At 35.4% G+C, this 12,269-nt stretch overlaps 1 protein-coding gene across 2 annotated transcripts; it reads left to right on the top strand.

The window, feature by feature from the left end:
* Positions 1 to 2,841: 2,841 nt before the first annotated feature.
* LOC104898838 (uncharacterized) lies at positions 2,842 to 11,938 on the top strand. 2 transcript variants are annotated; one of them, XM_010685949.4, is made up of 7 exons: positions 2,852 to 3,101; positions 3,220 to 3,290; positions 5,210 to 5,318; positions 5,576 to 5,658; positions 6,370 to 6,528; positions 9,183 to 9,284; positions 11,532 to 11,938. In XM_010685949.4, the coding sequence occupies exons 1-7, from the start codon at positions 3,029 to 3,031 to the stop codon at positions 11,682 to 11,684; spliced, it is 750 nt and encodes a 249-aa protein (XP_010684251.1). In that variant the 5' UTR covers positions 2,852 to 3,028; the 3' UTR covers positions 11,685 to 11,938. The 2 variants fall into 2 exon arrangements, with proteins under 2 accessions (XP_048504100.1, XP_010684251.1); XM_048648143.2 differs by lacking the exon at positions 9,183 to 9,284 and having other exon boundaries at positions 2,842 to 3,101.
* Positions 11,939 to 12,269: the final 331 nt, after the last annotated feature.

Genomic DNA, 12,269 nt, shown 5'->3' with positions numbered 1-12,269 from the left:
TGCACCGTTGCTGAAAAAATAAACTGAAGAAAACAATAACCTACCATGAACACCACCATTACCATATTCTATCTCCTCTTCGCACCCACAACTTTGTCAACGTCAATTTTCAAGTCAACTCTAAAGAAGGTAACATCTAAAATCACAAGAATACAAGATATTCACTAAAGTCATTGATTCAAAATCCAAGAGCTCAAATTTGTTTGGGAGGCCATGAAAATCTTTGAGTAGTGAAAAAATGAGGCACATAGAAAGGAGAAAAAAGATAGCTCTTGAATTTGATGGGTTATGTTAGAAAACATTGTATTAGATGTTAGAAGGAGATGGGGTGGACGTAGGTTGTTTACAAGTCTAATATAATCGAGATAATTATGGTAATTAATGAGGTAAGTTTGCTGTAATTAAATGATATTAAGGGTCGTCAAATTTTAGATTTGGATGGTCTACATGCTAGGGAAGGATAAGAAATTCATTCGTTAGAAATATTGCAACTAATATGAGACAACGGAAAACAAAAAGTTGCAAAAATTTTAGAGTATTCTTTTTCTAGAGATAAAATATTTTATTATTAACGAGACACTCACCTTATAATATTTCAATTTCCGACCTAAGGAGCACATATATTAAAGATGGATGAATTTACAATTCAAAAAAGTATTATGATATTTCTTTTGACAAATTCATTTATCAAAACGTTCATGGCATGGGGTTTCTTATTTGAAATTAAAATCAATTCATTGAATTAAAATCATAGAAGTCAAAACCAACTAAAACTAATATCGTTGATGAAATCTAACACTTTTCAAAACTCTCTTCTTTCACATTGTTGTATGATACAACCTTCTAAAGGGGGTCTATTAATCTATTGTAGTTTTGAAGTAGAACTTGATTTAATTCAAGTGAATATAAACAAAGTACTGACATTTGTTGCAACCTTTCCCAAATTTCCATCAACAAATCAACCTTTAGAGTCACACAAAACCAAAAACAAAATCTCCATCTCTCACATGGAGAGAGATAAAATTCAATATATGGGTAAAAAATCTCCGCAAGAGAGAGACTAAAGTTTATTAGAAATGGTGGGATTAAAACTAGTAACAAAATAAAAAAGGGCCGGTGGCCCCTAGATAAAAAAATAGGGTTTTGTGTGTTCCATGGGTTCTAGCCTAGTATTACAAATAGGGTGTTAATTGTTAACGAGACGAACCGAGACCAAACCTTATTACGCTCGACTCGGCTCGCCTCAAAAACATATTTACTTTGGCTCGACCCGAGCTCGAGTCCAAAACTTACAACTTGTCTCGAGTTCGGCAGGCTCCATCGAGAAGCTTGAAATTCACTTTCAACCGAAGCAAGTCCAAGGTTACATTTATTGAGGCACAAAAGTTTAATAGTTCAAAATTCCAATGTCCAAACACTTGTTATTTGTATGGCCCAAGAAAGTAGCTAGCCAGTTGTAGGGGATTAGGAGTCCAAGATTTCTTTTATATAACTTTTAGCTCAAACCTTAAGCTATTCCACCGACTTGTGATGCTCAAGCTGTATCAAAGATCAAATTTCTTTTTAGCTTTCAACATGGCTGCTAAACATATGTCTGTAGTTATCACTGTTTCGTAATTAGCTATTACTATAGTTGTATTTTATAATTGGCCGAGTTCTCCTCTATAATTTGCTATTGTTGTTCTTCTACTCCCATTGTTATTATCCTCCTCAAAACTCATGCATATTTCCTTATTTTATGCTATTGCCCTCCAATTTTCCTTAAAAAGCTACTTTCTGCCTTCTTCTTTTTTTCATTCAAGTGAAATAAAAGTACCTTTCATACATTTGAAAGTCCTCATTTCTTTCAATAATAAAAAACTATAGTTTAATGTAATTTATGTTTTTTTATACAAAAACATACAATAAGCTTTAACTTATTGCTGCTTTTTTTTAAAAAAAAATGAAACTTATTGATGTGTAATTAGATGTTTAATGCTATTTTTCCTATAAAAAAGATGTTTAATGGGTGTTTTGGAAAATGATTTGTAATGGGTATTAATTGCATGTATGGAGAACAAAAATAGCATGATGCTTTTAACCATAATTAATAATTAATTAATTGAACATTAATGAAATATTTTTAGTAATTGCAAAATTATCGAGCCTATCTGCTAGCTTTCGAGCTAAACTTAAGTTAGCTCATGCTCGAGTCGTTACAGTCTCGAGCCAATCTCAGACTCAAATCAAGTCTTCTCCAGCAAAATTTTGACCGAGCCGAACTCAAACAATATACGTGCCATTCTTATTCTCATTAACAGTTTAACACCCCCTAATAATACCTTCTTTTTTTTTTTTTGAGGGGGTAATAATACCTTTTCTAGTTCTAAACCATTTACGGTCCGTTTGGTAGTCGTTAATAATTTGCGGTAATGGGAATGAATTTTAAGTGTAATTTTATTAGTGAAGCACCTTTAAAATCTCCATGGGGAGACATTTTTTCTCCATGGGCAAGCAATCTCATCCAAAACTTGTGTTTTTGTCTCCAAAGGGAAGCAATTTTCATTACCACTCATTACCACCCTACAAGGTAGTATTGGATGGGAATGAAAATTCAAGAAGGAAAGTAGACACTTTATGATAAATTAGCATTACCATGGGAATGAACATGATATTTTTCACAAATTTACACACAAATTCATTCCCATTACCATCATTTATGACCAACTACTAAACGGGCCGTAAGTTTTACCTAGAACAAATGGTAGCGAGAAGGAGAAGTAAATCCAAGTATATTCTTTTTTTTTGTTGATATTCCACTTTCGTGCAACAAAAAAAAAAAAAGCATATTCTAATTTCTAATGAAACTATGTAATATGTACTTCATGTCACAATTTTCTGGGATTCGTGTCCTTCCTTCCTCCTTCACGTCAGAATCCCTCTTCAGGTTGCCGTGTTTTCCTCTTATCTCTCTCGAACGCATCCAGTTACGAACCCTAAAAATCGACACTAAATCGGAGAAAATCTCATCGAATTTAAGTTCTTAACAATGGCGACCCCAGACATTTTACAGAAAGATAAAGATTTTATTCTCTATTCTTCCATTTTCGGAGATGAAGAAGGTTCAGTATCCAATCTTTCAGATTTCCCTCTTTAAAATTCTTGTTAATTTGAGCACAATACTTTGTTGCAGGATTTATTGATATTTTTTGTTCCAATTCTGCTATTCTAATTTTTCAGGAGATACAGTGAAATCTCGGGGAGCATTGATTGAGAAGAAGATTGAGATCCTCGAAAGCCTAGCTTCCAATGTAATTTCTTTTATTTTTATATGAGCCTTTATCGGCCATCCAGATTTTATTCAATATTCCTAATTTACATAATTTATAATCCCTCATTTTCTTTTTTTACGCAATTCCCTTTATGTCGGTAATGACTGTTTGGTAGACACTAACTAATTAACCGTGGTGATGGTAGTTTATTTGTAAGTAGTTGTGTGAAACAAAGTGTCATGTTAATATCCATGGTAATGCTTGTCGATCCTTAAACACCTCTTTTTCTTCATAAGTTTTCTGATGCGAAAGCAAGCATGGTTATGTTCTTGGTTGTTTATTTCACATTCTTGGACTAATTTGGCTTGTTCTTGGAGTTCAAGTAGAGTTCTTTTTTAATTAGGATTCTGTTTATATTAGAATTTGATATGCATTAATCGCTTTCTTAGAATCGTTGCATGGTTTTAGTTTACTCGTGAAGTGAAGGTTTTATGTTTGACCAAAAATATGTCTTCTAATTCTTAGTGTTAGTTTAATTAGTTAATTAAAGTAGGATGGTTAGTTACAAAGGGCCGAAAATTCCCTATGATTTCAGTTTTCTTGGAGTCCAAGTCAATTTGCTACTTGTTAGTGAATTGTAATCTAGGAAAGAAGAGTAAATCTTCCTAAATTTTAGCATAGTTGAGTGGCAAGGGGAGACTTCCTGCTCCCTTTAGTTGGCCGTGTGCTTTGGAACTGATATTAGGAAATGTTTTGCATATCTTTCCTAAGTATGTGGGATTCTATTAGTTTTTAGGAAAGTTTTCCTAAATCACTTTCTGTTGTAATGCCTGTTTAAAGTCCCCTGGTTTCATGAATAAAATTAAGCTTTTGAGTTTTGATTAATTGGAATGTTGCTTTTTATTGTTGTTAACCGAAAATAGACTCATTGAAATTTGTGTGAACCTCCTAGTTCCGATTAGAGAGAGAACCTCTTATTCTAGAGAGACTTGAGGAGATCTATCCTTCAACTTATCCGTAATATATTCATCCGTCTAGCCTTAGTTTAAGGTTCCTAAATACTGAATTTTAAGACTAAATTATCACAATATCGTTACTTAGATCATAAGATTAGTTTTAGAGTGTTCTTTCTTTGTTTCAGATTTGAGAACCACATCATTTCAATTACATCTACTACCACTTTACATGTCGTATTGAGTAGTAACTGAATTTTTATGAAGTAAAGCACGTGTTTGGGGATGATGTGTTACACAGGCATTGACATGCGACTTTGTCTACAAAGTTACTGTAAATCTATTAACATTATCACCTTCTATTACCCGCCACCAATAAAGCCGTAAATGATTCCCAATCCCTTTTGTGGTTATAGGGTCTCACCTTTTACCTTTGACTTCACTACATATTTTTCCTTAACAGGTTGTGTTTGTGAAGTTCAAGGATAAACCTATGTGCCTCAATTCCTTCCCTATTCCGCTCAAGTACTAAAACAAGGATAAACACAAATGAAGTTCTAATGGTGTTGAAATCTTGTTTTGGATGAAATAAATTCATCTTAACGAGGGCCAACCTTTTAATATTTTCATACCTATGCTGTTTTTTTTATTATCTATTTTTGCTACCTTGGATGGTCTCTTATTATCTTTGTCTGATTTTTTGTGACTTTTTCTCTGATAACAATTTAAGAAATGTTGGACTATTCCTCATTAAGAACTGCATATAACAAATCATCATTTTAGTGTATATTAAGTAATTATATTGCAACATCGATAGTAATTGCTTTTCGTAAAGTTTCCTCTTTCTCCTCCTTATCTATCTAGTGGAAAGCAATCAAATTTACCTGATGCACTGTGCTACCGTACACCTATGCTTTTTAAGTGCTTTGTGTGCGCAGTATATAATGGTCAATACTTTCAACATGCTTATTGCTCTCCTGAATATTACTCTTAAATATGATCCAGGTTAGCAATCGACGATCCCGTAGATTATTGAATGACCGACTTCTAATGGAGCTTGTCCCTCGTCTCAATGCTGAAGAAATTCGGGGATTATTTGCACCACCACCCTGGGGTAATAAGCTGCTTCACGTTGAGTATTTTTTTTTTTTTGAAGGTCCATTACATAACCATAATAAATGCCCTTTCTATGTTGGGATGCTTCTGTGGTTAGTGGATACTTCCCGATGAACTTTGCTAGGGGGGGGTTGTTTGTTTATGGTATCATGGCTATCATTATGCTTAAGTATGAACTCATAATTAAACCTTAGGTAATTGGTATCTAAATGACAGTGGATTTCTTGCCAGTTATTGATGAAAGGTTTATTGCAGGCGAGGAGGTTCCAGTATCACCATTTTGTATGGCAAATGTGGACGATTGGGACAAAGTTAGGAATGTAGACATGGATAAAGAGGTCTTTTGCTTTCCCTCTCATAATACCCTCATTTGCAATTTTTTCATTAAGATTCATCCAAGCAATTAAGATTCGTCGTGAAACAAAGTCATAGAGAAAGGGTACTTCTCTCCTTCCATTGAAGATTTATTGTTTCCGATTCTTTGTTAGAACTTTATTTTTATTAATATATCAAATCATATTTTACCATGTAAAATAAAAAATCATAGTCTCAATAGGTTTCAAAATATTTGATTTATTTTCAGCAAACAATTTGCTTTTCATTGGAATTGATGTTATGTTATATTCTCTAAGATTTTTTTAGAGCTGCAACAATTGATTTATATAGTTCGGAATGAAATCTGACAAGTACCTAATGTGTAAAAGTGACAAAGTCGTATGTATAAAATTGCTGCCAATTTCTTAAGAGTGCCAATATATGAGCAAATTGTTGCCAATTCGGAACCAAGATATAACAAAATTATGGAGCGGACGTATAAATCTTCATTGCATTTAGACTTGGAAATACCTGATTATCAGTTAAGCTAGCAAAGATCATCTATTCAGGAAACTTTTGTGTTCAAATTCAACTAATCATCTGACATGTACTAATATACTGTTCCTACTTGGTAAATTGAGAGTTCTCTCTTTCTCTCTCTCTTTTTTTTTTCCCAGGCTGCTCTAATTTCCTAGATTGTGATTTCCAACAACTTAAAATGTTCATTCTTGTAGGCTAACATCGTGAAGTCCATAAGACAGAGGTCTCAGAAGCGGAAAAGCCATGTTGATTCTGATAAAATGGCAGTCATGAATGCATGGCATAGAATTGATTGCCGAACAAGGGAAGCTCTCCGACGTAGCTTTCTCTCGGAACTCATTGAGGGCTATGAGGTATTGCTTCTTACAAATTACTTTATAATTATTCAAAGTGAGTTATGTGCTTATGTCTTGCCAAATTCATTTAAGAGATAAAAACTTGACCTGTGTATAGCTATATTAACCTACTGTATGCTATACTTCTATGAAGGATGATTGGATGGTAAAGAGCAATGTGGCTCACTTTAATTATGGGTTGAGCTCAATAGCTGTCTCTAACATTGTTGAAGGGGTATATAATGAAGAATATTTTCTGGGCTCCTTCTCTTATCTCAGCTTTAGTTTGTGGTACAATCTATCTAAGATTAGGAAGGAGATCCTCAGTAGTGGTGACCCTTTCACTCTTCCATAGGGAAAAACTGTTAAAGACTGAAGGAGGAGAGAAATACACCATGTTTTGAATGACACAACATTTATGACCACCTAATGATGTTAAACTGGTTAAATTACCCACTCACCCTTCCCGCCACTGACCTTTCCTCACTTTTTCCTATTAACCCTCTGTCTCCCTCTCTTCCCCATTAACCTTGCCCCTCCACCCAGATGAAAGGAGAAAGAGACGCAAAGCAGAGGTCAAATGTTAAGTTTCATAGAATAGAGAAAAGGGTGAGAAAAGATAGAACTAAAAGGACTGGAGGAGGAGGACCAAATTAAAGAAAGCGAAAATGAGAATCAAAGGAGGAGAAGAGATAGCCAGCCATTTGAAGGAGAGAGGATTGGAAATGGAGAAAGACGATTGATGATGAGGAAGACACTAGTGCTACGGTTTTAAAATATTGAATCATAGAGAAAGAATATTCACACTGAAGTCATGTGAAATTCTATTGTTAGAAGACAATGAAGGAATTCAGGGTAAATCGTTTCCTCTCATTGACCCCATTTCTTCTAAAAAGAATCTAGAAAAATCTTTACATATTAAGCCGAAATCCCAGACATGTATTAAATATTTTGAACTTTATGTAACAAAAAAGAACGAAAAAGAAAGGCAGAAAACTCTAAAAATTGAAAAACATCCAAGTCGATTGCTGATTCATCGACTTCAAATGCCATAAATAGCTGCACCATGTTGGATAAATATGAACTGAAAATGAGCAAATCACTATCAACTACCTTTTCGACACAAATCATCTCCACTTGAATTCTTAAATTGACTGCTATATTAAAGTAACACAATTAAGAAACAAATCTAACAAGCCAACATCTTCTGCCTAAGTTTGATCCTCTTTGCTCATCATGGAAAAGAAACAAGGGAAAAAGCTGGCAGAAAAACCGTCCTTTCTGGAAATAGTGTGGACAACAGCAGAGTGAGTGGAGATGGAAGGGGAAGGAAGAAGAGACAGAAAGTAGATATTTGATCCAGTAAATGTAATTACGTAGTACTTTTGGGTTTTAGTTTTTATTGTTGAGGTAAAAAAGTGAAGATAACAGAATTTAAAACAGATTTAGCTATTAGGTCCTTAACCCTAAAGGATAGTTCAGGTCCTTTAATCCTAAGTTTAGTGCAAATTTTGGGTCCTCATAGTTATCTCGACTCGTTGAGATGGTGATATTGAGCAGCAACACTAAATAAGGACATTATTTTAAGTCTGTAATAGATTATCATTTTGCTTGTACCTCTTCTTTCCTTTCAAATACTGAGATTATCTTCATTGGGGACATGTTCTGAAGGGCTGGTAACGTCATTTATGGAATACCCATTTTGGAGAAGGAGACAACTATGTGTAACCTGTAAGAGCAGGACTCCTTTGGTATGTTTCCTCATGGCAGGTCAATTACTTATTTTAATGTTAGTGGACGACTGAACGTGCATTTCTGTAATGTGGGACTGGAGACTCTGTTAGTGCAGTCAAAGTTTTCTCCCTGCAGGATATTTGCTAAAACATAAAAGTGTAAGAAGTCTTGTATTTCAAATGATCATTCATGTAGATATCTGAGTTTTTGATTGAATGAAAAAGCTGCCTTTTTTTTACAGAACCTGGCCTTTTATGCCCCCAACTGTCTCTAAAGGACTGCAACACCCTGCAGGCCAAATCAGTTGTTGTATAAGAGGACAATAAGACTAAAAGGAGTTGCTAATGTCAAACCCAAAGAGGATATATTCTTGCTTTAGACTTCTTTGTTTTATCTTTTTTATTTTGAGAGGACTTTTTTTGTTTATCTTGTGGTGGCATCTTATCGAAATTCTGTTTGTCCTTACTAAATTAGATTGTTTTTCGTATTGGTTCAATACCAGCTTAGAGTTGTTTGTGAAGCTTGTAACAGCAGTAAGCTCCTGTGCTTAGTTGTATTTTTATGTTTTTGTTGTATGCCTTTCCTGGACTGTTACGTGAGAGTCATTATCATAGCATTATCAAAGTTGTCATTGCGTCCCTGCTTTCCCAACCTTTCCCAGCCCTCATTGTTGTGACAGATGCAATTAAAGAAGCAAAAACAACGAACAACGAATACAAGGAATTAACGTGGTTCACTAACGACGTGTTAGCTACGTCCAATAGGCAGAGTAGAAAAGATTTTATGAGGTTGAGGAGTACATATTACAGAAAATAGATGCGGCAGAGGTTGCTTGATTAATCCTAGCGCCATATATCTAATTAAAAGCATAGTTCAACACTCTATGTACACGCTCCTTGTCTTGCAATTCTCTAATGCTTCCATCTCTTAATTTCCAGAATCGCATTCGCACATTTATTGAGGATGGCAATGATTCAGAAATTCTGGTGCTTCAGGTCCAGGATCCCTTCCACAGGTTGTTGCTTCATGGTGTGTGTGAGGTAATAGCTTCTTTAAGTTAGCTTATTATTTCTATAGGTTCTGTGGAAGAAACAATGTTGTCCTATTTGGCTCTTCTCATTCAATGATCTGCATTTCAATGATATTGTATCAGAATGACCTTTGGCTGATTCGTCAATTGGGTGTATGAAGATTCCCTGCAGTGGCATATGGGTAGTTTACAGAAATCTAATAGCAAAATTGGTATATAGATTAGCTTTGATGGTAAAAAAGAACCAAATTCTAGTCTAATGATAGAATCCCTTACCCTTATTTTAAAGTTGGACTTGAAGGGTGCGTTTGCTTCACCTTAATAAATATGGTTCAGGAAAAATTAGTTCAAATAAGTTATGATAAGTTATAAAATTAGGTTCCAATGATTCTAATTGTATTCCCATGGTACCGCTAAGACCTAGCTTAGCTTAGGACATATTTAGCTATCAAATATGGTGATTAAGGAGAGAAAATAGTATTTGATTGATTAAGAACTGGAAACAGCAATGAAAAAGATAGTACAAGCTTTCGAGAGGCTTGTTCTCTCCCGAAACAAAACCACTACATTCTCCAATATTTTCAGCTTCCTCTATCTAATATGCTCTCTATGTAGAGCTTTTCCTCTAACAAACTACCTATCTAAGTATCTACTACTTGAAATGTCCTCTTTAAATATGGATGCCTAGTAGAATACATAAAGGTTAAGAGTCCAAGTTATATACTTAATACTTCCTCCATTTCTTTTAAGGAAAAATTGACAGTGGCAGTCCCAAACTCCCAACTACGGGGGTCCCGCCATTTTCAGTCCCAACTAAGGATTATTTTTCCCAATCCCAACTATGCATCATCTTTTACAAAACTGGTACCACACTTACGACAACAGGTAAAATGGAGTCCGAAGCGCAACAGGCTGAAGCGAGGCTTTGAGAGGAAGAGAAATGGGTTTATTGATGATGATGGGGGAGAGAGGAGAGAGAAATTTTAATGCCACTGAGTTGGGAATTGAGACACCATGATTCTGAAATTGGTTGCTTTTGGTTTCAATGAGCTTAAAAATTGGGGTTTCCGGAAACAAGCATTGTTCATTGTTGGGTTGCTTATCAACATTCTCAAAGCTGCTGCTACTGCCATTTATATGTTGACAGGAAAGGGTGTTGCACTGATTGGCGTTGAGTGACAGGAAACATTGTTGCACTGGTATCTTTCTTTGTGTCTCTCGTTGTCTAGTGTGAGGAGGGTGACAAGGTTGAAGATGAAGATGCTGGTGGCCGGTGGGTTGGTGGTTGGAAATGAGAGATGGGTGGGATTATTAATTTTATATGGATTATTAGGTCTGTTTCGAAATTCTGGGGTGGCAAGGAAGGAGGGAAGAGAGAGAAAGAGGAGGAAGAAAATAGTTAAACAGGTTAAAAAAAGTAAAAACATAAATTAACCGATAAAATAGGTATCCGGTCAACTGAGACCATTTTTGTAAAACATACCCCAAAGTTGGAACCGCTAAGAAATAGTCCTTAGTCGGGACTGAAAATGGCGGAAAGATTATCTAATTACCCACTACCTCCTACCTGCCCTCCTCCCTCTCTGTGGCTACTGCCACTGTCACCGCCAGATGCAATCCCCACTACCACTACCAGATGCATCACCACCACCCATACCTATTGCCGCCGGCCACCATCACATCCACTTCCCCTAGATTTGCCATCCAACTTCGTAAGAATCGTAACCCCCTCCACCAAAGCTTTATTGGTCATTTTACACAATTATGTAACAATTAGCTATCAGTTATTTACCAAACACATATATACGAACAGCGAATACAATCAGCTAGTATAATCAGCTAATACAATCAGCTAGTATAATCAGCTAATACAATCAGCTAGTATAATCAGCTAATACAATCAGCTAGTATAATCAGCTAATACAATCGGTTAACAGCTATCTGCTAATTGCCAAACAAGACCGAAGTATATTGGTTTAACAACTTTTGTTTTCGAATAATTCAATTTTTAATACTTGCTCCATTTTAAAATAAATAAAACACTTATGATTTTAAGCCCGTTTCAAAATAGTTGCAACATTACTATATATGGTACTTGGTTTTCTCAATCTCTCTCTTCATTACATGGGTTTTCTTTTTATTTCTCACTATCTCTCCTTTCCTTGATTGCCGTCTCCCCCTTTTATCAATTTTTTTTTTTTCACATTCCCCCTTTGTGTGTTTCTCTTCTCACTCTTGTATTTCTGTTGTGGAATAGTTCTATGATGTGATATCAGTGACAGAGCCACAAACTGGAGGCTCAAAAATGGTCAAGACGACAAAGATAAAGAAGAAAAAATCAGGTCGACTGGAGATTCCTAGCCTTACGCTGTCCCATTATCTGAAGATGTCCAAGGAAGGGCTCTGGTGATTTCGTGGGAGGCAAAATTTGTTGTAATTTGTAAAATTGGATTGCAAGTTTCAGATTGTAACTCTGATACCTTGTTGGAAAATCTCTGTTTCTAATTGTCACATTGATACAAGGATGCTCATTAGGATGTTAGGGCTTTGCTGTATCTGTAAATAAATAATATTCTGACGTCCGGCATCCTAGATCACTTCATTATTACTAATAATTCTTGTTAACCGTATGTTTATATGATTTCAAGTTGTAGTTTCCTGTCACCATTTTCTTGTACTCCCAAATTATTGTTGGTGCGTGTAATGGCAATTCAGGATGTGTTCTTATCCCTTATGGGATGCCAACCTTTTTTTTGCATCTTGCTATGAAGTTATGATTCGATTAAACCTTATTTCAGATTGTTGATGTGGAAAAAAAAGGAGAGATGAGAAAGACAATGCAACATGAACTTGAAAGATGTTAGGGTTTGAAGTTAGGAGGGTTAGGGTTGGACAACCTTCCCCTAGCTCCATGGCCCCACCCTTTCGATTTTTGCACTTCTCACCCTTCCCCCACCTCCTGAAGCGCCCATCCCCTTTAAATTTTGGGAAACAA

Source organism: Beta vulgaris, chromosome 7, assembly GCF_026745355.1.
Source record: "Beta vulgaris subsp. vulgaris cultivar EL10 chromosome 7, EL10.2, whole genome shotgun sequence".
NCBI classification, from domain to species: Eukaryota; Viridiplantae; Streptophyta; class Magnoliopsida; order Caryophyllales; family Amaranthaceae; genus Beta; species Beta vulgaris.
Note: the sequence above shows the minus strand (reverse complement) of the source record. Positions and strands in the feature narration are given on the sequence as shown.